Raw genomic sequence first — 26220 nt, 5'->3', positions numbered from 1 at the left:
AGAGATGGCTGTGGGGCGAACCATGACATCGACAATCGCAGTTGAAGGCATGGAAACCTTGGAAACTCGCGGATGCTCCAGGCACAGCGTATCGTACATTTGCCCAATTGTCTACACCGAGATGCCTTGGTGACGACCAGCCCAAGTCTCTAGTACCGAGCACGGAAATTACTCTCGTCCACCCAGGTCATGACTCGTTCCAAACTGCGCCTCTCCCACCTTTTCTCTCGCCGACTCCTCCATCTCTCCCACACTCGCCACTCCAACTTCCTGGGGGAAGATCAAACGAGCTGGAGAAAACAAACAGGTCACGCTTTCATCCTTCAGCTGCGGACGGCCTCACTGGGTGATTGGCATTCCTGTCATGGCTGAGGGTGTCATGTTTCTTTTTTTCCAGGTGAGCGCGTGATGTCCCCCTTGTTCATCTCGTCGAATGAGAAGGCAGCTATAGGCTAACAAGGACGCCCCCCAGACGCCGCATTGATACAAGTTGCAACGCACTACGCACGATCGCGATCACATGCAAAGTCCCGCGTTTTGCCCTTGATGCTTTGGGTTCCTGACCAGCACCGCAGACCCTGCGCTGGCACCTGGCATGCCTCCCCTGCTGTTCTCGGTTCTTGATCCTAGCCTTCACCGCCACCATTCCCCCTTCGGTCGAGGGGTCCATGCCCAACCAGCGAGTCCTGTTCCCGTATCCCTTTCAATACCATCGAACGAGATGCACGGCTGCTGCTGCACGATCGGCTCCAACCGACCCGCACGTCCGCCCTGAGAGAACCTGCGGACGAGCATGTGTTCCGAAGCAAATTCTTTTGCACATGCGTCTCGCAACCTTTTGCCGACATTTCGCCAATGCCGTACTTGCGGTCAGCTCGGACCGTCTTTGTCTGCCACTTGACAGTCGGAGGGAAAAGAGTCCAAAGCATCCAGACCTCGAGGCCGCCGTTCCTGATTGGAGGCCCAAACTTCTCTCGACTACCCCTCAGACGTCACTGTGAGATTTTCGAGATCACTCGGACACACCGTCCGTCTCCATTAATATCAATCTCCGCATCAATCACAAACGAATCATCCGATTGCAAGTTGGGCAGCTGCGTCTTCTGGAGCTCTTGTATGCTTGCCTAGGCTGCTAGGGCCACCTTCAACGGTCTCTCCGACCTGGTCCAGGGGGAGATTATGTCGCCCCAAGGTTTCCAGGAATTCGGCGAGACCTTGCCGAAGTCGAACAACCCCTTCTGCTTCATGCCAGAAATGGCCGGTGTCCGCACTGACCGTCACAAACCGAGAGCCAGGCTTCGATTGTAAGTCTTGAGTCCACCGTTGCAACTTGCTCGCAGACGTGAAGGCATCGCGTGTTCCGTAACAACAACAACACGGATGCAGCGTAAGCTCGTGGAACTCTCGCCCTGGAGAAGAGGTAATCTCGGGGTCCTTCGGAGTAAATCTGAGCTTTGAGAACATTGTAGTAAACCCAGCAGCTATCGACAATATTGGGGATATGATGACATAGGCGACCTCTGGCAGTATCGGGGCATCCTCTGCTGCTGGAGCTTTTCCCGTTGGTGCAGCCGGGCTGTTTGGCTGGGAATTGAGCTTGTGATGAATCCTGTTTAAGCTTTGTCTGATCCTCTCTTTATCCATGCTTTTTCTCGAGTTCTCTCGGCTGACTCGTCGGCTGGCGGTGTCCGACTCATAGCCTCCCATGATGACCCCAGGACTGGGCTTCCTGGCCGGTTCTCCCGCCGCACCACGAGCCCGTGGTAGAGTCAGTGTCGCCGAGCCCGAATGCATGTCCAGGTACGCTTGTGCATCCTGCGCCAGGTCTGCAGCTCGCCGTCTGATTTCGCTCTCCGCCGAGCCTGTCGCGGGCGCGCGAAACAATTCACCCACGACCTCCACCGATGGCAGATGGGAAGCGATCATCGCCCCGTACGAGTAGCCTCCGAGGATTAATATCGGGGGACTCGCCGGGGGCGCGTCCTCTCCAGGCGGGCGACGGGCGACGACGGCGTCGATGTAGCACAACATGAACCCGTAGACCGACACGTAGTCGCCCAGCTCGGGCTTTCCCGTCCAAGACGTCTTCCCCGCCGAGCCCGAAGCACCTCTGGGCCAAAAGTCAGTGGGAGAGAATGGGAACGCGTGTAACTGAGCAGGGGTCCGGTACCTGAAGTTGAACGTGCTCAGAAAATAACCGCCGTGGAGCAGGACACTGCCCGCGAGGGCCACAACAGGATCATCGTAGCACCCACCCAGCGGTGCATAGGGATGTGCGACAATGGCGAAACCTCGACCGAAGACACCCGACCCTTTCTCCGTCCGTCGAGGGTAATATATCCGACAGTCGAGCTCTACGTCGTCGTGGATGCTGGGAATGGTGAAAGAGCAGTGTGGTCTTGGAAGTGCCATGGTGGGCTATCGAGAGCGCTGCCTAATCCCGCAGCTTTGGCCTTTCCAGCTTACCATTGGAGCATTTGATACAAACGCGTCCTCCTCTACCGAGTCACCTGAGCATCGAGCTGTCTATGGATGGTAGGAGGGATGCACGAACAATTTCGTGGTAGGGCTTTGCATACAACGAGTTGGGAGTTGGGGAGTTGGAGGCACAAGTGCCGCCAAGAGTCAATTAACTGAGACGCAACAATATCCAGATACGAGGACTACAAACCTGGCGAGTGGCTACAGTGACACAATCCATTCTCTTGACAGAACACGTAGCCACACATGGCGAGGGCTTGGGAAATTGTAGATTCTAAATCTTTCTATTTCAAGACACCGATTCAGAACCCACTCCTCACATACTCTTCATAGCTCATCCCTCTTTCTGACCTTCTTATCATGAGTCGAATCCCATTCATCCAACCATCCCGTCACTTGCCGCAGCTCCCACTCATGTGCAGCTTTGATGAAGTCCGGCTCTGCACTAATGTTCAGTATTCCCGAACTATCCCAGTGGTGGCCGCCTCCGGTGATGAGCATCTGATTCGCCCCGTATCGTGTACTGGCATTGCGACCATGGTAGCATACATCCCGCCACACATCGCTTCCACCATCAATCAACGCCAGCCTCGGCGCTGTAAGGTTAAAATCACCGTAATTGTTGTACCATGTTAGGTTTGGGCCGTCTGGGGATGGCACAGCTTGAGGCGAGAGAGGGCCTGGCGGGAATGCCCACGTGCACCATTGTTGGGTGTAGTCGAGACCAATGACGCGGGAAAGGAGAGATGGTTTGCCATACGGTTGCGGGAGTTGGTATGCGCCTTGCTCGATACATGTACTGTATAGATAGGAGCGACTGGCTGAATTAGTAGGGTCGGCGTAGAAAGTAGCTGCTCGACCGTCAGTAGTGGCACATTTCCTAGATCTCGATCCGCTAACTTACCATTCTGGGTGGAGAAGCACTCAGTCGTATCGATCAAGTCTGGACTGTCACAAGTCGAGACGATCACTTCTTTGACGTAGTTCGCATATGCTCCCAGGCCCGTCCATGCCGAGCCATTAGTGTAGTTCGCCAATTGCATGTCAACTGCCGTGATGTTTGCTGGGGCGTCCATGTTGGTAATGTTGTTGCAAAACCAGAAGAAATCCGGACTGTCGTAGGCCGGATACCAGTTGAGCTCTTGCCAGGTGCTGGTAGGATAATTCATTGGTCCGCCCAGTGGAAAGGCAATCTGAGAAGTCAGATAGAAGTCCTGGTCAAAGTAAAGGTCTCACTTACAGTCATGGCGAAATCTCTGAGATCACTCAAAGATCCAAGCCCAAAGATATTTTTCAACTGCTGAATAGCTTTTGTGTTGTTGTGCTGAATCAGGTAGTCCATCTTGTCGATGATATTGTTGATGCGGGAGATGCAATCCTGGGGCCCATTCTCTTGTATAGGATCGTACCATTCAGGATAGCCCAGGACAGCGTGAATCACACCTGAAGCAGCAATGCCGCCCCACAGCAATCCTTTGTATTGAACTAGTGAAAAGGCCGTCTGGGCACCAGCAAGACTACCTCCATACAAGATCCACGGATGACCCGGGGCCGTGAGGTTGTTTCCACCAGTGATGTTGGGGAAGGTAGCATGTTGAGCAAAGTACGCATTGTCAGCAATAGTCTGCTCCGTGGTGAGAAATCGCAGATTGTCGGTCGTAGAGTTCGAAAACGGGTAGCTTTCACCATAGTATCTGTTCTCAAGAATGACACCCAGTCCGCCGGTTGCGTTCATCAGAATCTGGATGATCCCAGTCTGAAGATTCGAAAAGCGCGATGGTCCGCTCGTCTCGCCACTGATGTAGAGAAAGACCGGACCTCCAGGCTTGTAGTAGGTGTTGTCGAAATAATACCTTTGCTTGAAAGTGGCATTCGTGTTTGGCGCATATCTTGAGCTAGTTTGGAAATGGTCAATGAGCTGATCAAACTCATATGCTGTATAGGTTGTTGGTCTTCCGTCCTCATCTAGAGGGCCGACTTGGGCCGCAACGATGCCAATGCTGGCTGCAAAGGCAACGACGATGTTTCTGAGGGTCTTCATCATGAATTCACGCACTCCAATGCAGACAGAGCAAGCAGAGCAAACAAGCTTCTGGGAGATGAGCTTGAATGTCGACGTCTGATCACGCGGCTGAAGTAGGTTACCTTGGGAGCTGCCCATGGCCGATGTCGTGCTACAGATGGCGACAGGTTACGTCAAGTCCACTCATGTTGCCTCCGGCAGCTCTGCGGGAGCGTGCAGGCACTTGCAGACTCGCCAGGAACTCGCAGGAGCTTAGAGGAAGAATAACAGTCAGTATCAATGATCTGACAGGGGCTGATTGGCTTGACTAGGATCTCGACAAGGTTCTTGTGATGTGGATAGTCGACCTATTCCTCGATGGGCAGGTTAGAGCTTCTCCTAGGTTGCATTGCGGAGGGGCAACTTTGAATCCAGAGACGGTAATCCATCGCACGATAAGGCACCAGCGATCCCTTCGGAAACCCCGGCACAGACTGGAGACGGGCCGAAGCATTGCGCTGCCTGGTCACTCCACGTTATGTACAAGGAGCAGACGGTGTGAAAGGGATGGATTTGATGGCAGATGGACTTGTGTGGACAAAGGAGAAGAGAGAAACGCAGGCACAAAGTCGCAGCTGCGGGCGCCAAGGCACTAACCGCTTGAAGTCATTCGGTAGACATCCAAGTGGTCCATTAGTATTTTCCTATCTCCCGGTCGAAATCGTCATTCTCGTGTATAGGTGGTTTCCGTTGGCATAAAGAAGACTCGCACGAAAGCTCCGAAGCCCATGACAACCATATTCAATGTCGCAAAGCTGCCAATCAAGCCAACAATCGAGAAGCCCCGCGAACCGCCAGAAGGTGAAAACATTCGTGACAGTGGCCCTCTAATGTAGGTAAGAGACATCAGCGACGATCTGCGGCTCAAGAGATTCAGGCGAGGAGAAGAAGAAACCCCGATGCCAAACGCATTGGCGAAAGGAGCCCGGAACAGGCTCTGATATGGCTGTTAGTGCTCGGCCAACGATCCCATTCATGTGTCGACGTACTTACTCCGAAGCCGTGCGCGAGCAAGGGGGCTGTCGATGGTGCACAAGAGAGCTGTGAAGTTCACAAAGAAGTCTTGGGTCAATTCGAACAAGGAGGGCCCTCAGGAGTCAATGTCAGCCCTCGTAACAACTCTAAGACCTTTCTTCACATGTGCAACGATGGTCAGGTTCATAATTCCGATGATTGACCTCCATTTCCCTGCTTAGCAGGACGCATCTCAATACGTCCTACAGGTTCACATCCGGCGGTCTCACAAGGTGAAATAGTGTCTCATGATCAACGTGTGCCCGTCTGGCCTGAAAGATATCTACCCAGGGGCCTCGCTTCCCCAGACCTTGAAGATTTGCTGGATCATTCTCGACCTGATGGATCTAAGCACACATAATGACGGTCATCTTACCTGCATAACATGCTCCTCGCAAGCGAGGAGCATGTTATGCGAGAGCCATTTCCAGCCAACTTGCCATGCAGCTTCTATCCGTGGAGATGTTTTTGAACCAGCACATTGGAAGATGGGGAGCCTGAAGACATAGCCTCACGTGGGAGGATTTAAGCTCATCAAGGAGCTTATTTCCCAGAGCCTGAGCGCGGAAGTGGCGTCGCCGTGCTTACAGACCAACTTGTGGCGTTGCGGAGAAAGTCCTTGCTTCTCCAGCGGAGTGATTGACCTCCAATTATGTACTGGATTCAGACCTCAAGTCTAGCCTAGAATTCAATCCTGGGCCGAACTTCGATCATTTTTACCCCGGGCATGATCAGTGACATTGCGAAGGATACAGTGTGCGCCTACCATTGGCTTTGTTTGTGCTGACTCGTTCGAGACACGTTGGCCAACTATGAGGGAACGACCGTTCAACGTCGTCATTATCGGAGCCGGGATCGCCGGGCTCGCAGCATCTATCTTTCTAGCTGAAAAGGGCCATAATGTCACTATACTCGAAGCCGCCCCAAAGGTTTCTGTGCTTACCACCCCTTGTCGTCGGCACTTGCTTACCGATATCAAATAGCTAGCAGCCGTGGGTGCTGGGATTCAGCTTCCACCAAATTCTATGCACGTTCTGAAAAGACTTGGGGTTCGCAATGAGGCAAGTCCTATTACTCCCCAAGACCCGCATATTTTCTGATCCGTCGGTCAACAGGTTGCGAAATTATCTTGCTGGCCAAGGTCGATCTATTTGAAGCGGTGGAAAGATGGGAGCGTGGTTGTCCAGACGCCTTTGCAGCCTGACATCGAACAGCGGTATGGCGAACCATACTTGTTGATTCATCGGGCAGATATCCACGAGGTCCTTCTTGACCGGGCGTCCAAAGCTGGGGTCAAGATCACCTTGGATACGTATGTCTCCATCATCAACGAGGCTGAGCCGTCGGTCATTATTGGGGACGGCACGAAACTGACGGCGGATTTGATCATTGGTGCAGACGGTATGGCCGTCTTTGGCTCAAGTATCCCAGATCTATGCTCATTCGACAGGTCTCAAGTCGCACGTGCGAAAAGCCGTCTTGAATGGCCAGGATGTCAGCATACGTTTCTCCCCGAGCTGCGTCTACCGAACCCTGATTCCTGCGTCATCATTACGAAGCAATCCGGAGTTGAGGCCTCTGATTGACAATGTAGACGCGTTATATTGGGTCGGACCCAAAGCGCACATCATAGCATACCATATCAGCAACAGTACTCTGTACAACTTTGTTTTGTGTGATTCAAGCACGCCGTCGGTGGGATTGGTCCCGAAAGTGGTGCCGTTAAGTGAGCTCCAAGCGAGATTCAGCGACTGGGACCCCATCGTTCGCCAGCTCATCGACCTGGTCCCGGAACCTCTCAAATGGCAGCTCGCCGAGATCGAGGAGCAACCTACATGGGTCTCAAAATCCGGGAAGGTAGTGGTCATTGGAGACGCCAGCCACGCGATGGTTCCGCATCTTGCCCAGGGCGCTGCTATGGCTCTGGAGGATGCCGCCGCCCTGGCGGAATGTGTGGGCAGGGCAACCGATCAGACAGACCTTCCCGTCCTCATGGATCATTTCCAAGACATGCGTCGGGAGCGATGCTACCGGATCCAGCGAGAGGCTTGGGCGCTTGGTGACATGTGGCACCTTCCCGACGGACCGGATCAGGAGAGACGCGACCAGCACATGCGCCAGGCTGGCCATGAGAAATGGTCGGTCTCCAAGAGCGAAAATCCAAACCGCTGGGACGACTCAAAGTTCCAGCCGTTTCTCTTTGGCTACGATGCCTTTCAGGAGGTGAGTTTGCCAGAGTCATGGCTAAATGCTGGTGGCACAACCTCTTCTGACTGCTTTCTATTTTACAGGCGACCGCCTACCTTAACTGGCACTATGCTCCGGATCGAAGGTCTATAGATCCGCAGAGATGAAAGGTGAAGGTCCAGCGTTTTGGTCTTTGCGCTATAAGGTTCGCTGATATGACATTGATGGTCTGGCTTCAGGAACAGTAGACCTTTTTATTTGAGGTCCACTCTCACGAACCATTCTCCTCTTACGTTCATCGTAGGGCCTTGGACGGCCCACCGAATTCATATGCTACAGACTGGCAGCCTCCCGATATTTGTCATCAGTCAATATGAACCGTGATACTGCCCGTTCTGGACAAGCAGCATCGAAAAGACACCAGTCGGATGTCACCCGGCGCTGGTGTAGCATTCCGAGACTCGGGCTGCATAACGCGGCCACACAAGTTTTAAGAACTTTGGCTGAGAATGAAGCAGGACAACCGGGTGATAGTGTTCTCGTTCAATGTCTGTCAAACTTCGAGAGCATCATTATGCTATTCACAATCGCGAGCCATTGTAAACTGGGAAATGAAAAATACGGATTTTGCCAAAAGGTCGAAGAGAGCCACATATACGTCTATATGTTCACACATTAATCTCTCTTGACTGGGGAGAGAAGCCAACAAAAGGGAAAAAAAAATGACAATCAGCCCTCCAAACGCTGCGCCCGTCGAATACACGACGACGCCCACCTCCCCATAAAAACTCCTCTTTTTTAATGCTCCCCTCCAAACCAACTTGTCTTGGACCCCCAATAAATGGAACGTAGTCCAGTGAAGAGAACCAACATATTTTCCCTTCCTTTCCCACCATTCAGCCGAGCTTTTACCATCTCCAATTAAACAGGTATGTTGGCCAGACAGATGCCGTTGGTGTCGTTGACGCACGAATCGGCCCCGTTGTTCACCCTCTGGACCGAGTCGTAGTTTGCATCGTCGACCCCGCCGGTCGGAAGCTCGTTGTACAGATAGCAGAGCTGCTCCTCGACGTTGACGAAGGCGCTCACGCAGAGCGAGTCGACGTCGCACTTGTCCGCGCAGTACTCGACGCGGTTGTCGGTGACGAGGGCCAGCCCGTAAATGCCCAGGAGCAAGGTGTCGTCCGGGTACGTCGGGTGGGTGCTGCAAAGCGTGGTGTAGGTGCAGCCGCAGTATTCGTCGGCTTGGTACTGTTCGCCATTGACGCAGTCGCTTGTTGGGGCTGCCGCGAGGGAAACGGCCGCGGACGAAGTGCTGGAAGTGCTGGTGGAAGTCGTCATGGTCGTGTGCGACCAAGAGGTGGAGGAGCAAGAGGTGGTCCACGAAGGGGAAAACGACGTGGACCAAGAGGTTGAGAATGAGGAGCAGGAAGTGCTGCTGGTGCCATCATATCCACAGAACTGAGACGCCGCCGGGTTGGATGACAGCGCCAGAAGGACAAAAGGCAGGACTGAGACGAACCCCATGTTCAAGGACTTTGAAGAACTTGTGAAGAGATGAAGTGATGCAAGAGATGCCGGGCTCTGGGCATTCGGATCGGGTTTCGACGAGAATTATATAGTCCTGTATGGCAAGGGGAGCTACAAAGCCACCCACTTACTGGATATTTGTGTTGTAAACAGAGGTGGAAATCGAAAAGGTCCAGGCATCCTGTCATGGAAAGTTACAGCTGTCCACTCTTGGTCAAGGTGTATGGTATCTTCGATGGTGGAAGTATTGACGCATGAGAACGATATACCCCAACTCTGGGTGCAGCCTGTCCGGGACGAGGCTGTCTCACGGTCGTTTCGGTCTCATTGCTCGGACAGAGCAAGCCACCAGCATATCATTTGCCTAAACCAACGGAGAGTTCGAATAGCTAAGACAATGGTCGATCGAGATTAAAAGCATGACGGGTGGCCGAAACAGATTCCTCAGATGACAATTGCCGTCCGGTGTTGATATACTGCATTCTTCATATAGAGCCAAGCCGAATCCAGGAGTGCCCGCAGATCTCAGCTTCTTCTTCGGGAGGCCCTTTCAAAGGCTAAAGGGAATAACCATGAGTAGTACAAGGATTCCCCGCTAGATGTGGGAGGCCGTACCAAACTGTCAGGTACAAAGTTGGTATCCTAGGGCGGGTTGAAGCCGAGCGAAGCTTTGCACCAAGTCGGTTATAGTTCAACGGCGCCAACGAGGAGATTATGTTTTGGCACCGAGAGTATATTGAATTGACCGAACATGTCTACTCGACAACAACAAAGCACATTCCCCATAGCCAATTCAAGGATAGGACTCACTCTGACGAAGGAACTTAGACCGAGTCCGTGTCAACAAAATTAGAGGCGGGATGAAGGATCTATTGTTCGTATTGTGGCCACACTAGCCGAATCGAGTATTTTTGCGGAGACGTTGGCCATATTGTCCAGAATAGGAGCTATGCCAGCCGTTGATGGAGTAACCATCACTCGTGCTCACGCCGCATTACAGTCGTACTTGAGAATACCAGTTCTCAGTCTCCGTGCCTTGTGAGATTATATGGTGGTTCCTCCTGGCCTCCCGCCGGTGGTCATCCGTCGTATGTACAGCCTCTTATAGAAATTACTTATCTCATCGTCATCTGACTTGGGCACATAAAGCACGTAGAGCGTCATTCTACAAGTCCGTCGTTACGCAGCATCCAATGTTCATGTCACACAGTATCCAGATAGACAAACCTCAACACCCTGCTCGAGAACCAGATCGACATTGTTGCCGCTTCACGGATGCACGTCCATCCGTCAGAATGCATCACAACCCGGAGTGTATGCCTTCACGCTTCGTCGATATTACCATCACGTCTTTATTAGCCGGAACCCTCAAGTTTGGTCCGTACCTTTCTTCCGTCGTGATCCCCTGACCTCGCGGAGCCGTCTTTGGTGTTCCGAGTCGACTTGGTTTCTTTCCGAATCACTATCGAGATCTCTTCGCTTTGTGCTCCTGCTTCGGCTTCTATCCGCGTGTCTCGTTTCGGGTTCAACCGGCAAGATTTCATCTGTCGCCCTGTCTTTACCCTTAGATGATGAGTGCTGCCTTGATGCGGGTGGTCTGCCGCCAACGACTTCGGTCATTTCGGGGATGTCCCGGTGTTTGCGTTGAGAAGAGACTCTCTTGGATCTCCTGTCACGCTTGTTGTTGGAAGAAGCAAGCGCGCTGCCTCCCATTATGGCTGGGTCATTGTGGTATTCCCAACCTTTTGTATAATGCATATGCTTCGCCAGCAGGTTAGCGAGATCGCTGCAACAAATGTTTACCACTTTAGACCAACCTGATGCGGACCCCAGATATCTGGAGTTGCCGAGCGGGCTCCCCCTCTCCGGTCGTCGGCTGGTGGGAATCCTGAAGCCGCCGCTCTCCGTTCCTCAATCTTCCTATGCTGTCGCCGCTTGAACCAGATGGCAAGCCACGTAAGAAGCGCGAATCCCACTGTGAGAATTCCAAGCATGAGGATCCACTTCCAATGTCCATCGATCCTGCAACTTCCGTCAACATCTCGCCAAGTGATCTCCCGGATTGGACCTACCAGGACTGGTGTGATGAGGGAGCAGGCGCAGATGCGCTTCCTGTCCCCGTGTTTGTAGCTGTCGGAGCAGGAGTAGAATAACTCGTGATAGTCACGACAGTTGTGGAGCTCGGCTGCAGGATGGAGGTCGTGGACTCCAACGGATCGACACCGCTACCAACCTGTTGACAGAAACTTGTGAACCATGTTTGCAGCAATGCTCTGTCAGACTCGCTCGTGCACTCGGCAGTGCAGATTGCGTCTGGAGTGCTGTACAGTGCCTGGAGGAAACTGCTCTGACAGAAGCAATTCTCGTATGTGATCTGATTTGTGGCCGGGACAGCTGGGGGCACACAAGCGGTCTGCGCTTGGAGTAGGACAGCACAATTGACAGCGCAGCTGGGGAATTGAGGGGAGGACGACGTCGGAACGATGCTCTGAGCCGACACAAATCGCAGGAGGCTTAGCAGGAGAGCAGAGGACTTCAGGAGGGAGGAGGAGCGCATTCTGATCATGGTTGACCTGTGTCGCGCGCGCTTTGGGCGAGTTCACAGGGTACTGATAGAGGCCAATTCGCGAGCGCATATGTTGTAGTCGAAGGGAACGAACATGGGTCGGACTGTTGGAGGTAGAGGAGCGTGGTCAAGACTAGGGTGAGCAAACGGCGGACATGGTGAGTCGCCGCATCTACCAGCAATTCAAACGAGTGAAGATGCTGTTAAGTCGGAGACGGACAACAGCAGGGCACAGAAACAAGGCGAATTGAAAGCGAGTGGAAATAGGAACTTAAAAGACATGCTAGCATTGCCGGCGGGGATTCGGTAGGCATTATTCAATTGGGACTTCCGGTTCCAGAAAGGCAAACGAGCGAGCCGGTAAGAAGAAGGAGGGCAGGCTTGAGGAAACATGCATAACGCAGGTTCGCGCGGATGAAAAGGGAGGACGGGATGGACGGTTGGTGGAGGGATTGCGATGCAGAGAGTGACAGGTAGAGCCAGCTGCAATTGGCCAGCCGACGGCAAGCTCTCGACCCGGCAGCTAGCGGCCTGTCAAATCAGTGCTGGGGGGCGAGGGGGGTCACCGGGGTTCCGTAGAGGGAGGGCTGGCTAGGCGCCAGATAGGTCATCCAGGCCCCTCGGGGGCAGATGAGTTCATTTGCGGGCGGACCTCTCTGCACCCAGCAGGCAAAGTTTAGGCGGGGCTGCGCGTAGGGGCCATCGAGAGCCAGCCTTGGCTCCTTTGGGGAGGAAGGGGGGCCGCCGCTCGGCTGCTCACCACCAAAAAGACATGGCTGGGAGGTGGAGACGCACCTCAGGCACTCAAACTCCATGTTCTGTACGAGGTACCTGTTACCTCTACACACAACAGTCCACTGCTACACAAGGTTTCATGCCTCGCTCAGCCGTACCGTCCACGCACTCCTGAGCCCAGCATGTCGAAACCCATCTCATCCTCCTCGATCCTCCTCACTCGTCTCTTCCAAGACCTCGCCGGCACGTGGCTGCTCAACCGTAAGTTACAAAGCGCCGATCCTTCGGAACCATCAGGGCGATGCTCAGGCACAGCGACATTCACAAAGACCCCTTCTCCATCACCTGTGCTTGATGCCGATGGAAAACTCCACATTGCCGATGCAGAATTGTTGTATCATGAGCAGGGTGACTTCGAGATGATGAAGGCCGTCGGCAACAACCTGGCCAGCGTTCCCACCTTCACCTTCTCGAGGAAATACATCTGGCGTTTGTCAAGGGCCGAAAATGCCTACACAATCAGCATCTGGTTCACCAAGCCAGGGACCGAGACCATTGACTACCTCTTCCACAAGATCGACCTCCCTTTCGACAACGCCGCAGATTCGCAGTCGGAACTGAGGCTCGTCCTCAACGGTACAGGAGGCCATCTCTGCGTTGAAGACTTTTACAACAGTTCTTACTCATTCACATTGAAACGATCTGACGCGAATTCCCCTTTCTCTCTCTTCTCCTGGACCACTCTCCATGAAGTTCTTGGTCCAAAGAAAGATCAACACATTGAGACGACTTTCATCCGACCCTGAACGGACCCGGCTCAAGAGCATTTGGCGATATCCTACCTCGACTATCCAGCCGCCTATTGAGAGTGATGTGGCAGAATAGCTTGGACCGTCTGCTTCCACAAGATACACGTTATCAAAAAGGGGAATAGCAGGCCGAAGAAATCAACTTCGGCATCAGATATCTGGACTAATCAAAATCTGAAGTTCCCGAGTATCCACAGCCGCCATATCGAACAAAACAACATGCCTCAAACGTGTCTTCAATAGCCGTTCTCCGGCTTTGGGAAGACGGCGGACAACACCTCCTCACCATGTCGAACCGCATTTAATTGCCAAGTCCCTTTTCCGTCGGTGAAATAACATTGCCATTGGCTGTAGCGGACTTCAGGCTATGTTTCTTCGTCTACAAATGTTCTCAACCCCCCAATACGAACAACTTCGTCAGTAAGCGTAATCCGAGCAAAGTGCACTGGCAAGGGAACGCATAGATAGATCCCAACATGGCAGCAAACAACAACCTTCCTTTGAGGTCCGAGGACATCTCCCTCCCCGAGTCTTTTCGCTCCATTCCGCGATACCCCCTCACTCTGGGCCCCTCTCCCATTCATGCTCTGCCTAACATGACCGCTGCCCTAGGTGGCAAGGTTAGTGTGTATGCTAAGCGGGAAGACCTGAACTCGGCCCTCGCATTTGGTGGCAACAAGACCCGCAAATTGGAATATCTGATCCCCGACGCCCTGTCCAAGAATTGCGACACACTGGTCTCCATCGGCGGTTACCAATCGAACCATACCCGCCAGGTTGCCGCTACTGCTGCCAAGTTGGGCTTGAAGTGTAAGCTCGTGCAGGAGAAGTGGGTGGATCATGAGGATGCTGGATATGATAAGGTGGGAAATATTCAGTTGTCGAGACTCATGAGCGCAGATGTGAGGCTTGATCGATCCGGCTTTGGCATTGAACACAAACAGACGCTGAAGAAGCTGGAGGAAGAAGTCGTTATGCAGGGAGAGAAACCTTATGTGAGTCTGATTCATCTCTAAACACCGCAGGTCAATGCCTCGACTTGGATCATAAGTGAGACTTACAGGCAATGCTTGAAGTCGAACTCCTGCTCCCCTCCATTAGTTTACATTTCCATGGCAAGCGCTGACTCTTAGCTTTCGGTGCTAGTATATCCCCGCTGGAGCTTCGGATCATCCTCTGGGCGGTCTCGGTTTCGCTCGATGGGCCTTCGAGGTGCACGCCCAGGAACAACAACTCGGTCAATTCTTCGACACCATCATCGTCTGTGCCGTGACGGGCTCCACGTTCGCGGGCATGGTGGCCGGGTTCAAACTTCTCGAGAGCCTCCATCCCCAGTCGGACGGGAAGAAGAGAAAGATCATTGGCATCGACGCCAGCGCAAAGCCGAAGGAGACGTTCGACCAGGTACTCCGTATTGCTCGACAAACGGCCTTCAAAATCGGACTCAAAGAATCAGATATCGACGAGAGCGACATCATCCTCGACACGCGGTACCACGCGGGCACTTATGGATTAGCCGACGAGGCGACGCTCGAAGCGATCCGCTTCGGGGCCAGAACAGAAGCGTTCATCACGGACCCAGTATACGAGGGCAAGAGTCTCGCGGGGATGGTTGACATGATCAGGAAGGGGGAGATTGCGGAAGGAAGCAAAGTGCTATATGCCCACCTGGGTGGACAGTTGGCGCTCAGCGCGTATTCAGAGATTCAGTGAGAGAAGAGTCTATGTACCTATTTTGCAGAAGGTACAGCTTTCGAAGAGCCTGGCACCTGCCTCTGCTCCTGCCGGACCAAACCGTGGAGGTTGAACGTGGTACTGTTGAATACACGAGATCTCGTTCTCATTTCAGAGTGAGGTCCTCGTAGAATACCATAGGCTTCACATCTATCTATCAGTCTCACGCCGGGATACCGGAGCAGAAGTTCGACAATCACTTATCCAAAGTGTGACGGGAGCACATGGCCTTGTAAACTCCTCCTTCTGCACCCAATCACTCCAGACGGACCAGGTAGATTGCGACCCCCAACATGCTTGATCCTCATCGCAGCGCTGACGGAGCCTCTTCCTTCTCCGAATCATTCTAACGCCCGTATAACGGAGGGGCTGCAACCTCCATCTTTCCCACTCACAATATCAGAATCTGGACCGGGCCACCCTCCCCAAGGATGCCCATCTTCTGTTGTTCAGATTTCTATCTTCTAACCCTTTCTTGGACGTCTTCTCAATCGATTCTAACTCTTCACCCTCCCCGGAACCTCTACCCCCGTCCTCTGAAAGCCGTTGAGGTACCCATAGACCCGCTTCAGCACGACCGTGTTGCCCGCCATGACGACGGCGCTCATGCCGAACAGCCCGACCCGCTGCGTCTGATCCAACATGCCGAAGAGCGGGTAGGGGTAGAACCCGTTGTACGAGTAGCACAGCTCGATCCAGAACCAGTACAGGAAGGCGATGACGGTGCTGAGCACGATGGCGGGCAGGACGGTGATGGTCCAGGGCGGGCTGAAGAGCAGGAGGTCGACGAGCAGCAGCGCCGACGGGGTGAGGTGGAAGCTGACGTCCGTGGGGAGCGGCAGCGCCAGCTCCTTGGGCACCACCAGCTCCGGGTCGATCGCGCGCAGGCCCCAGTACAGCGTGCTGACCAGCACCTCCATCGGGGCCGAGCACATGCTCAGCACGTTCTTGGCGGCGAACAGGCGCGGCGACAGGGTCAGGTCCGCCAGCAGGCCCAGCACGAACGTGACGGTCGCGAGCGTCAGGCCGATGATGGTGAGGTACTGGAAGTGCCAGCCGTATGCGCTGTTGATGTGGTTCGGGTGCGTGCTCAGCCAGTTGAAGCTGTAGCTGAAACTGGCCAGCCCGACCGAGTGAAGCAGTGCCGAGACTCCTCGCGACGGCGAATGGAGCTTTTGGAGCGGGTGGCGTTGGATTAGTTTGTCCATGCGGAGGGTCGGAGACTGTGGGTGAGCGGCCATTATGGCTCGTTTCGAAGCCTTTTGCAGAGAGCTCGGCGGGGATGGGAACGGGGGACGGCGAGTACAAGGTGGACGGTTTTGGGGATGCCGCTCGGTTTGCAACCTAATATACCAAGGAATAAATCAAGAGACAAGAAAAGACAGGGTTCACAATAATGAGCGTCCAGTGGAAATGTCCCCGGGCGTGTACGCAGCGCGTCCCGATCGATCTATAATGCATGCAAAGTAAGAGAGAAAGAAAGAGAAAAGATTCAGAACGACGAGGAGTGAGATGGACGCTGACGTAAATGGACTGGTCGCATTGGTGGCATCTGACTTCCGACTATCATGGGGGCCGCCTCAGCCTTGCAGCCTCGTAGCCTCGCAGCCTTGCAACAGGTCGGCGAACAAGCCCTAAACATCTCCAGTGGTTCCCAGAGCTACGTTTAAAGTCTGGCATGTAAAATGATCAAAAGGCAGCATCGTATTTGTCACCTTTGGGAGGTATATACCAGATTTCGATGGAATGTGATGACAATCTGGGGTATTTGCACGACGCCCGCAACTCCAACGCTCAAGAAAAGGTGCTCCGTGGACATAAACTAGGCGAGACATGAAGTAGATTGGCCGCCTTTTCCTCTCCGCAAAGACTCATTTCATCAAATCTCTCCTTTCAAACTGCCAAATAGTAGGTCATCCAAAGAACTCGCCAGTTACAAGGCATTCCCAACTGAATCCTGTCCTCCAAACTTCCTCCATAATCCGCCGAGCTCGACTGACTTGACACATTCCAAGTCCCTCAGCTCCTTTGATTCGACTCAAGACTTCGGCGCGATCCAACGCATCTTCCGCTTCGACTCCGGCGGTAAACATGGGGAAGAGCAAACATGCTTCGGCACTTCCGCCAGCGCGGATCTGCTGTAGGACCTTGACAATCTCGTGGACTGCCGTCTGCACCTCCGGGTCCCCGCGCGGTAGATTATGAATTCGCCGCAGGAGGTGCACCAGCCCCGCCCAGTGAAAGGCAGAGTTTGTCGCCAGCGACTCTTCAACATCCTTTTCCGACATTTCGGCATAAGCCGAATTACGCCGCGTGCCGTGCGTTCCGCAGAGAGATGCTTTGGTCATCTGGGGACTGTGATGCGCACACTGGATCTGTTCATGGTTGCGAGCTCGTTCAAGATCTTGACGCAATTTGTCCGCCCTTTTGAGTATGTCCTTGGAGGGTTTCCAGTCTTCGTTGATTTGTCCTGTGTCTGGATCAATTCTGCCCGCCGTTTCACATTCTCTCGCCAAAAGAGCCACCTGAGCCAGGATTTGCACACATCGCGTAGTGAAGCCGAGAAGGCAGTCGATCGTATAGTCGTCTTCATCATCGCCATCATCATCGGTCAAGGACAACTCTTTGGCTGAGGTGCTGTCCTCGTGCGAACTCGACCAATAATTACCTGCAAACAGGGGCTCCTCATTGCGCCTCCCGGACAGTGAGCCCATCACGTCGAGGTATGCCAGCCACCTCGTCAAAAAATACATAACAGGGTCTTTGCGCGAAATCGAATGCGGGCCTGTGCGGGCGCGGATAATGCTCCGAGCAATGCTGAGATGATTTTGCCATGGTATCGACACACCAAAACTGGAGGGCGAGATAATTTCCAATGAGGCAAGCATGATAGCCGTCGCCAAATTCGCGTTCGATACCTCGGTGTTTGACACGTTATCCAGTGTCTGCCGCAGGGAAGGGAAGACGTCCCGGACCCAGTGTGCTATGCGGTTCGCAGGCTCGCGATGGTTTAAAAGCCTAGCTCGGTGGCATGCTGAATACGCGAGCAGCAGATTCAGCAGATTCGGGTTATCGACGGCCACTATTTCAAGTCAGAAGATGAAGACAATCATGAAGCATCCAAAGATCTCAAACATACTCTTTGGTAGTATCGTTTTAAATGGGTTTTCTGGACAATCGTGGGGGACAAGGATTCTAGCCGTGTGGTTGAGGAAGTGATGGAAGTATAATAGGTTCATCGGATTCTCCGACAGAGTGCGAGGCAATGGCTCCAATTTTCGGGGGATCTTGATGGGCACAGGCGAGGCATAATATCCTCCACTTGCAAACACAGTCTCTCGACTGACCAGACCGAAGCCAAACTCGGGGACACCCAGATCTGTGTCATTCAACCAAGACTCGAAGTCGCTGTGTTCCGAGGGTGACATGCCTGAGATGGCCATGGTATCGTTGTTCCGGGGAATGTCGAGGTCGACATTACCACGGTCTTGACCGTAAGTCTCCGTTTCCGAGTATGATATCATCCGCTGGTGTAAAGAGCCCCGTCGTGGGATCTGTTCATCGGCCATGCCGTTCTGATCATCTTGCTTAGAATCTCTGCGTTCCTCGGGCTCCGGATCTTCGGAGAGCAGCGAGCTCACGGAGATACGTCTGTCCTCGTTGTCTTGCGTCTGAGAGGTGGACGAAGTGGCTGGTGTTAAGGGATTGCTAAGATAGGAGGGAAAGAAAGTGGGCGTGTGTGGGTTGAACTGGACACGCGGGCCGACCTCTTCAGTGTCATTCGGACCATAGGATCCTGCTCGTTGATAGTTGGGGGCCGTCCTCCCGAAACTGTCTGTTCTCGGACTTAATTTCATCCTCTTGTTTGGGTTGTAGGGTGAATTGACAGATTCTTGATAAGTCATTGGATTAGATGTGTGCATAGGCGGAGGCATCTGCATGGAATAGCCGTTGAAATTGTTCATGCCGTTGCCGAGGTTCGGACTGCCAAATCCAGATTCTGACGGAGAAGGATAGGGTGGCAGCGACAGCGGATGTCGCACAGAGGGTGGGATGAGAGTCGGGTCGGGCATAGAGGGAGGATTCACATTCGTGCTGTCACCCCACTGGGGAGTTCTCAGCATCGGCGGAGGTGGAAGGATCGCAGGGTTGAAATCGGTCGTCGCCGGGACAGCGAGACTGTTTGAGAAATGATTAATCGATGGCAACCCGGAGTCTGCAGAAGGTTGGTCGACTGCATAGTCGGGAGCCTGGATGGTGACTGGAGGGGCTAAGATCTGGTCGTGGATGTTGGGACTCTGCTCGAGGGAGCCGTTGGTGTATCCATTCGAGGGAGGTTGCGGACTGCTAAACGACAGAATCTGCGCGCCAGGCTTTGCATTCCCTTCCTCTTTCTTCTTGTTCCGACCATCCCAATTCAATCGAATACTGTAATCGCAGGTTTCGCCTTGTCGCTGACAGTTGGCGCAGGTTGGCTTCTCCTCACCACTGGAATACACCTTGTCAGCACGAAACCAGCCATTTCACAGGCGGAGCGGAAGAGCAACGTACCATTTGACCTTCCTCGACTTGCAAGGCCTGCGCAAAGGAAACATGAGTTATTGAGCTCGCCGCTGTAAGGAAGTATGGACCAACCAGCAACCATTCCTGGAGCGTTTCTTGACCTCTTTCCCATCCTGGTCGGGTTTCTTTGGGCGCGGCATGGCGTCGGCGGAGACTTGTCACCGGTGATGGTCGTGGGACAGCAACATCAGCGTTTGTGCGGAGACGGAATCGGACTGGGTGTGGAATGAAGTGGTCATCTCAGAGTCATTCTCGACGAGAAGTAGATAAGTTTGAGGAAAGGATTGCGAGGACTAGTTAAACTCGAAGACCGCCGACGCGGGACACACTTGGGACTGGCGAGATGCTGGCGCTGGCTTCAGGTGCGAAAGCGGCATAGGCGGGGAGGATACGGCAGACAGCGTGCCATGACCACACAACCTCCAACTCGAGGTAACTCTGGATAAGAAAGGGGATGGAATAGACACTGATAGGTTTATCGGTCTTTGGTAGGTTAACCAAAAGAGGCGCAGTGTTGAGCCTTTCCCAGGCGGCCCAGGCGAGGGCTCTGGGCGAGTCAAAGGCAACGAATAGGCTAGACAAGGACTCTAACCACACTGTTTTTTGCCTGGCCGGATGGTGCAATGGCGCACAAGGCGGACGAGGTGGACATGGTGAGCCGGGCGTGAGCTTCCGAACACACTCGAGGGCTAGACCATCTGTGCTAAAAGCTGCATCGAGAAAGAACCCTCGAGGACTTCCAGAGGGGGTCCATAATTACCCGAGCTGAACTGAGAACCTCTTCCTGCGGAATGCACGGGCCACAATAATGTCCAACCAGTTGATGCTGACTTTGAGACTCCCGGATCACGGGCCAGTGGGCACTGGGCACTGGGCACCCCTCCGATGCGAGGCATGGCGCAGTGAGCGTACCGTAACTCTTGCTGGGACTGGACTGCGCCTAAGTAAACAAGCCGATGCCATCACCTTGGTTAACTAAGTGCTAGCTAGGGGGCACCACAGGAGCGCCCGTGGTGCCCGTGGTGCCCGTGGGTGCAAAGTTTAGGGCACTCTAGTGAGGGACTTTGGGCCGGGCACCCCAATGGCACGTGTTCGGCCCAAGGGTTTCGACCACCATCACCAAAGCTGCGTCCCGTCTCAGATCAGCTACGACTCCAAATAATTGCAAAGTGGCTGAATGCTCTCGTAAATCCATCCTCGATTGGTGAAGAGCAGCTGGTTAGCCCTTACTATTGGTCCCATCTGGTACATGGGCCGGATCTTCACCAGTGTCTTTCCCGCTTTTGATCTGATAACCTGAACCGAGACACCTTGGGCATCACCTGTTGGGTCCGAAAACTTTTGTTCAATCCTCTGCCATCAGCAACCAGCTGGGATCCGACTCACAATGTCCACCAGGTCTGCGAGGTTGGGTCTACAGCTGATCCAGACTCGTGCGAGCCTGGCCCCGACGAAAAAAGCCTTGTCGACATCACGACGCGAGATCTCGTCGGCAGCTGCGATTGCCCAAAGCCATCACCGAGTCTCAGCATCAAAATTGACACCTCTAGCTGCAAATCCGCCGTCCTCAACCACGACGCCTTCCTCATTCTTTACTCCCTCTCTGTGTCGGACGAGGAATGCATCGACATCCTCAAATGTCTCCGCCTCCACAACCTCCACATCTCCGCCGCCGTCCTCCTCTCCCACTGCTCTAGATTGGAATACCTTCTTCCGCCTTCGAACTGTGCGGCGTCGCTACGCCCTCACCTCTTCAATCATTACGTCGTTTGCTTCTACGACCGGAGCGTTGGTCGCATTTTCCGAAATCCCGGCCTTTGCTGATAACATCACAAAAATCATTCCTACCGATCCGGTCATTGGTATTGGGATTGCAACATTTGGAGCCACATTCTTTGGCTGGCTGATTGGCCCTGCTTTTGGAAACACTCTCTGGAGACTGTTGCATCGAAGTCGTCTGCCAGAGTTCAACAAAAAAGAGCGAGAATTTTTTGAAAGGATCAAAAAACACAGAGTCAACCCAAGTGGCGCGAGCACCAACAATCCAGTACCTGATTTCTATGGTGAGAAAGTGGGAAGTGTGGCTGGCTACCGACGGTGGCTCAAAGACCAGCGTGCTTTCAACAGGAAGCGGGGAGGAAGCTATCCCCCAACCATGTGAACAGAGGTGTTTGGGGCCGTCACAATCAGATCGCTGCGGAAAGCTTGCAGCAAAGGATTCAATGTATGGCAAAGAGCGATTTCCCTCGAGCTAATGTGGCCGAGTTCTCTGATGGTGATGACTCTCCAAAGCACGGCTGGACTGGGCGTTAGAACAAGGCAACATGGGCATTCACCTTGTCAGCTGTGCAGATGAACATTCGAAAAAGCCATCATTCTCGTGTAATAACATTTCAGTTATCACCCTCGTTGTACAACAACTGACACTCCGATATGACAAGATCCAACTATATTCCAAATGATACCCTTCCACCCAAGCTTTCGCATCTGAGAATAGGTCTTGTGACCCAAGCGGTCTCCCTCTGTGTGTTTCACCTCACGGTGCAGCTTCCCGTGACAAAGTGAGGTTTTGTACAAGACCACTCCTGCTCGAACTCAATGAATATCTGCCGTGTTCTTGTGTCAGTCAATGACTCGCTCCTTAGTCTTGAGTGTCGCGCTAAGCTGACTGAAGGTCACCACCACCTTCGTTCGCTTCCTTTTCGACGAGTAGAGATCTTCTCGCGTGAATATCTGCCTTGGGTTCTGCACCGATGCTTGCTCCGACCCCGATAACAATGGCATCTAAGATTCTGGCAACGACCAGTTTTCACGCTGCTACTTTCCATTGAGCACAGTACAGCCATGCTGCCCGAGACAAAATTTACGCCGACATCCCCTACCTTCTATCCCTCAATCGAGTATCGCCTTACACTACTACCGTGGAGACCACAAGGTGTTCCTCTCTTAAGTTTAGTGATGATATAGGTGGCAGTGACGCTGCATTTTCAACCAGGCTCTGACGCAGAGCCTCACCGCCGCATCATAAGGAATCCCCGAGACTGCTACGCCACATGCGCCTTTGATGGCATCTCCGAAACGAGAGGTACATTAAGCTAGTACTAGTGCTCTGATGTTACTCCAGATCGCCCTCGTATGCACGCCCTACGTATGCGTCTACCGCGTTCGAGAGCACCATACGAGAAAAAGGATACGGTCTGTTTACCGGCGAGCACCAATCTTCTCCATGGGTCGCCGTCGAGGCTCCGGATGGAACTCAGCCTAATCGGCGAAGACTCGGACACAACCCGTGAGTCAGCAAAGGCCGTCGTGGCATTGGATGGAAGACGTCGGAGGGCCACAAACAACGTGCAAGGGGCTTCAACCAACCACGAGGCTGACAATGGACGCCAGAATGATCATCCCCGGACAAATTGCCGCAACGATGATTCGAGCATCCACTTGACGATGGAAACTTCAGGAGATGCAAGAAAAAATACAGACAGCATGCGTGATTTGATGGCCATGCCAGATGTCATCATCCCCATCCCCATCCCCTGTTTCTCTCATGGCTTCGAGGCACATGGGATGGAAGCCGGCATAAAACCGGCCACCAGGTGATGGTGAACCACGAGACCTTTTCTCCCTATATCAAGCCCTGCTCTTCTGTTGCCCTCCCCTAACATCTTGGACCGCTCTTCCCAGCTTCCAAATCCGGAAATCCAAGGCCATTCTGTCCTACCACCGTCCTTTCAGTCTCCTTTCGACGAATCATTTGAGATCCGATTTGAATCTCACGCCCAGCAGCCTTGATTACTTGTTGATGCCACAGTAGCCGAGGCTCTCACCGGGCATCATTTGTCTCATCACTATTACGAACACGAAGAGACGTCCAATTAGGCAGCTATTGGGCTTTAGCTGCTCCTTGGTCCCTTGCATATCAGTCGACACTGTATTGGTCGTTTCAAGTTAGGCCCGCAGGCCACCACAAAGTCAGGCGCTCTATGAGCTGAGGGAAGTGCAATACCTGTCAATAAGTAAACGAAGTCCAAGACAGGAAGGAAAGCTCACAGCGAGGACTAAACGAATTGTTACATCACACGGCCTGGCAAAAGCGAAAGGTTCGAAGGCCCTTCTTCAAGACGAGATATATTGTCCCTGTTCCATTCAAAGAGTCCTCAAAGTCGAGAGACCAGCATAACGTTACGAAATCCAAGATTTTATCTTGTTTACGAGTTACCCCATCGAGGACCCGATACTGAAGAGAGAGCCATCCCTCTTATTTTGCCGTATCACTCATCCTCACCCATCAGCCCCGGATCACTCATCCTTACCGCTGCTGTCAGGGGCATCAGCCTTACAGTCATCAACATCAGCACTCCCGAACCGGCAGGATTATCGCCCCGAGTTCCTACAGAGCTATCAGACACCCGCCGTCACCAGCGCTATCGTCATCCTTGTGAGGACACTTCTAAGCTTTCTGGGAGGAAATATAGAAACCTCAGGTCCTATCTTTTCACAGATTGTTGTTTCCTTTCCCCACTGAAGGATTTGGGATTCTTTTTTTTTGGTTCTTTTTCCGAGAGGACACTTTTAGGTCTTTGAACGACAATTGAATTTGTCAAGAGCGGTGGAAGTGGTTTTTCCCATTTTCCGAGGACGTCAACGAGAGGGCAAAGGAAATGTCGCAGATCACAGTCTTGGGCTTCTCGCCTTCGCGGTCGGCCGAACAAGGGGTCAATGCTATTCACTGGGCCATCCTGCTCACGCCAGCAACCGAAGCCCAACAGCGTGGTGCCCAGCAGCCGTCTGCACCAAGGCCGAAGGCCAAGTCCTTCTTCTCGACCCCGCGGCTCCTGTCGAAGACCAGCAGTCCTGCGGCTCCGCCGTTTGAAACGGTTCTCTATGACATGCACAATCACCAACTCCGTCAGCAGGTGTACCCCGTCCCCGTGAAGGCCAAGGTGGACTCCGCCGAGCAATCGGACTCGTCGCCATCCGACGCGGACGCTGCTGCCGAGACTCCCCAGGTGACGACGACAGACATCAGCTCGGACATTCCCAACCAGCCATTCCGCCTGTCTCTCCGGATGCTTCTGAGCACGCATCACCTCCCCGTCACCAAGCTCGCGTCCAAAGTCTCGACGTTGCTCTACCGGACCCCGACCTACGGGCCCGAAGAGGACTGGCTCCTTGCCGCGATTGATATGCTGGTGGGAGCCGGGATCCTCGAGCCGTCCCCGAACTTCGACGCCGACGCGGTTCTGGCGTTCGCCGGAGAGGCCGTCAAGGAGTACCTCTCGCAGATCGAGCGAGGGCAGCAGGGGGAGCAGGACGTGCTGGAGCTGGACTACGCCAGCCACGCGAGGAGCATGGAGCAGGTCAAAGCCATGTTCGAGCAACACCGCCCGCAAGTGACGACGACAACGACGCCGCCTTACACGCCCTCGCAGACGCCGTCTCCGACTGCGTCGTCGCCCACGAGGAGTGCTGCTGCTGCCGCCCCGGACGCAGAGAGAAGGGGTTCGAGCACGAAATCCTCCCGCTTCCACCACCACCACTCCGCCAAGCCCAAGTCGTCGTCGTCGTCCTCGACCACCCCGACCGACGTGCTGTCCAAGTCGTACAGGTTTCTGGGCCTGCGCATCTCGCCGTCGCCGACGTCGTACGCGCCGCGGCACCGGTGGGCATCAGGAGAAGGTACGAAGCGCGCCTACTTCGAGAGGCAGGATGATCCGTACGGCGGGCTGATGTGAAGGCGTGGTCTGTATTTTATGGTCTGTTTTTAGGGATGATGAACACGAACACGAACACGAACAAACCCGTCAAGACTGTCAAACGGAATGGCCGGGCAAAGGGCGCAACTACGGGCGCGGACGCGGACAACAACACTCTCGACATGAATGCCACGAGGCCGTGGCACTGGGCTTGGGACAGCGATTGGGAACGAGCCAGCATGGCCAGCTGGAGGTGCGTGAAATAATTCTTGGAACCTTTTTGATTGATGGGTCTCAATGATTCATTGAACCCCCACGAATTCCATCCAATCCAACTCCCCGTGTACAAGTATATTCAGGCCCATCCATCCATGCAAATAGTGTTGTTGTTTTGCCCATGTGCTTCACATCCTCCCTCCCTCCCTCCCATCCTCCCATCTACACTGTACTCCCGCTAGACCACTCACCACACACCATAGTGTTGGTTGTGAAGGGGCTCTGTTGCAGTATTGCATTTGTTCTCCCCGCCTTTTCCCCCCTTCTTCGTTTCCCTGCACACATAGACAGACCGATAGACAGACCCCTATGCTCTTCGGAAACCACCCCATGCCCGCCCCCCTAACTTTCCCTTTCTAACAGCGGAGATTTGACGGCGCCATGGCTGACAGCTCGTCGTGCAATCTAAAGCCAGATCCCGATCTGAAGAAATACGGACTGTGGGTGCTGAGTAGCTAGCTGGTCGCGTGTCGAGGAGATGGATGGGCGTTGGGCCCGGCGAGCGGCGGGCAAGGGGGGAAATAACGAGGAGCGTGACTTTGAGGTTTGGAGGCCAAGGTTGGCGTC

At 53.7% G+C, this 26220-nt stretch overlaps 12 protein-coding genes across 13 annotated transcripts; 6 read left to right on the top strand and 6 right to left on the bottom strand.

Moving 5' to 3' along the window:
* Positions 1–195: 195 nt before the first annotated feature.
* Positions 196–1158, top strand: PV07_09553 (uncharacterized protein). Its single transcript, XM_016396820.1, has 2 exons — positions 196–397; positions 473–1158. The coding sequence occupies exon 2, from the start codon at positions 669–671 to the stop codon at positions 999–1001; it is 333 nt and encodes a 110-aa protein (XP_016246676.1). The 5' UTR covers positions 196–397; positions 473–668; the 3' UTR covers positions 1002–1158.
* On the bottom strand, positions 1072–2528 carry PV07_09552 (uncharacterized protein; the record flags this gene model as incomplete). The annotated part of the gene is made up of 2 exons (XM_016396819.1): positions 2171–2528; positions 1072–2110 (listed from the first exon to the last, which is right to left on the bottom strand). Exons 1-2 carry the CDS (start codon positions 2410–2412, stop codon positions 1072–1074), a joined length of 1281 nt encoding a protein of 426 aa, XP_016246675.1. The 5' UTR covers positions 2413–2528.
* A 136-nt stretch (positions 2529–2664) lies between these two features.
* PV07_09551 (uncharacterized protein) lies at positions 2665–4672 on the bottom strand. Its single transcript, XM_016396818.1, has 3 exons — positions 3722–4672; positions 3386–3674; positions 2665–3332 (listed from the first exon to the last, which is right to left on the bottom strand). Exons 1-3 carry the CDS (start codon positions 4640–4642, stop codon positions 2809–2811), a joined length of 1734 nt encoding a protein of 577 aa, XP_016246674.1. The 5' UTR covers positions 4643–4672; the 3' UTR covers positions 2665–2808.
* Positions 4673–6369: 1697 nt separating this feature from the next.
* Positions 6370–7911, top strand: PV07_09550 (uncharacterized protein; the record flags this gene model as incomplete). Its single annotated transcript, XM_016396817.1, has 5 exons — positions 6370–6486; positions 6541–6606; positions 6673–6958; positions 7008–7780; positions 7849–7911. The coding sequence occupies 5 exons, from the start codon at positions 6370–6372 to the stop codon at positions 7909–7911; spliced, it is 1305 nt and encodes a 434-aa protein (XP_016246673.1).
* A 642-nt stretch (positions 7912–8553) lies between these two features.
* PV07_09549 (uncharacterized protein) lies at positions 8554–9085 on the bottom strand (the record flags this gene model as incomplete). The annotated part of the gene is made up of 1 exon (XM_016396816.1): positions 8554–9085. The coding sequence occupies one exon, from the start codon at positions 9083–9085 to the stop codon at positions 8666–8668; it is 420 nt and encodes a 139-aa protein (XP_016246672.1). The 3' UTR covers positions 8554–8665.
* Positions 9086–10138: 1053 nt separating this feature from the next.
* PV07_09548 (uncharacterized protein) lies at positions 10139–12193 on the bottom strand. The gene is made up of 3 exons (XM_016396815.1): positions 11347–12193; positions 11092–11296; positions 10139–11035 (listed from the first exon to the last, which is right to left on the bottom strand). The coding sequence occupies exons 1-3, from the start codon at positions 11838–11840 to the stop codon at positions 10643–10645; spliced, it is 1092 nt and encodes a 363-aa protein (XP_016246671.1). The 5' UTR covers positions 11841–12193; the 3' UTR covers positions 10139–10642.
* Positions 12194–12757: 564 nt separating this feature from the next.
* PV07_09547 (uncharacterized protein) lies at positions 12758–13381 on the top strand (the record flags this gene model as incomplete). Its single annotated transcript, XM_016396814.1, has 1 exon — positions 12758–13381. The coding sequence occupies one exon, from the start codon at positions 12758–12760 to the stop codon at positions 13379–13381; it is 624 nt and encodes a 207-aa protein (XP_016246670.1).
* A 479-nt stretch (positions 13382–13860) lies between these two features.
* Positions 13861–15097, top strand: PV07_09546 (1-aminocyclopropane-1-carboxylate deaminase; the record flags this gene model as incomplete). Its single annotated transcript, XM_016396813.1, has 2 exons — positions 13861–14379; positions 14531–15097. The coding sequence occupies 2 exons, from the start codon at positions 13861–13863 to the stop codon at positions 15095–15097; spliced, it is 1086 nt and encodes a 361-aa protein (XP_016246669.1).
* On the bottom strand, positions 15059–16608 carry PV07_09545 (uncharacterized protein). The gene has a single exon (XM_016396812.1). It carries the CDS (start codon positions 16357–16359, stop codon positions 15616–15618), a length of 744 nt encoding a protein of 247 aa, XP_016246668.1. The 5' UTR covers positions 16360–16608; the 3' UTR covers positions 15059–15615.
* Positions 16609–16804: 196 nt separating this feature from the next.
* Positions 16805–20237, bottom strand: PV07_09544. 2 transcript variants are annotated; one of them, XM_016396810.1, is made up of 4 exons: positions 19754–20237; positions 19670–19696; positions 18258–19606; positions 16805–18200 (listed from the first exon to the last, which is right to left on the bottom strand). In XM_016396810.1, the coding sequence occupies exons 1-4, from the start codon at positions 19819–19821 to the stop codon at positions 17032–17034; spliced, it is 2613 nt and encodes an 870-aa protein (XP_016246666.1). In that variant the 5' UTR covers positions 19822–20237; the 3' UTR covers positions 16805–17031. The 2 variants fall into 2 exon arrangements, with proteins under 2 accessions (XP_016246666.1, XP_016246667.1); XM_016396811.1 differs by having other exon boundaries at positions 19670–20237.
* Positions 20238–20814: 577 nt separating this feature from the next.
* Positions 20815–22276, top strand: PV07_09543 (uncharacterized protein). Its single transcript, XM_016396809.1, has one exon. The coding sequence runs from the start codon at positions 21069–21071 to the stop codon at positions 21840–21842; it is 774 nt and encodes a 257-aa protein (XP_016246665.1). The 5' UTR covers positions 20815–21068; the 3' UTR covers positions 21843–22276.
* Positions 22277–23090: 814 nt separating this feature from the next.
* PV07_09542 (uncharacterized protein) lies at positions 23091–25793 on the top strand. Its single transcript, XM_016396808.1, has one exon. The coding sequence runs from the start codon at positions 24343–24345 to the stop codon at positions 25414–25416; it is 1074 nt and encodes a 357-aa protein (XP_016246664.1). The 5' UTR covers positions 23091–24342; the 3' UTR covers positions 25417–25793.
* Positions 25794–26220: the final 427 nt, after the last annotated feature.

Source organism: Cladophialophora immunda (genome assembly GCF_000835495.1).
Source record: "Cladophialophora immunda strain CBS 83496 unplaced genomic scaffold supercont1.5, whole genome shotgun sequence".
Taxonomy (NCBI): Eukaryota; Fungi; Ascomycota; class Eurotiomycetes; order Chaetothyriales; family Herpotrichiellaceae; genus Cladophialophora; species Cladophialophora immunda.
The sequence above is the reverse complement of the archived record's forward strand: the minus strand, read 5'-3'. Positions and strand labels throughout refer to the sequence as shown.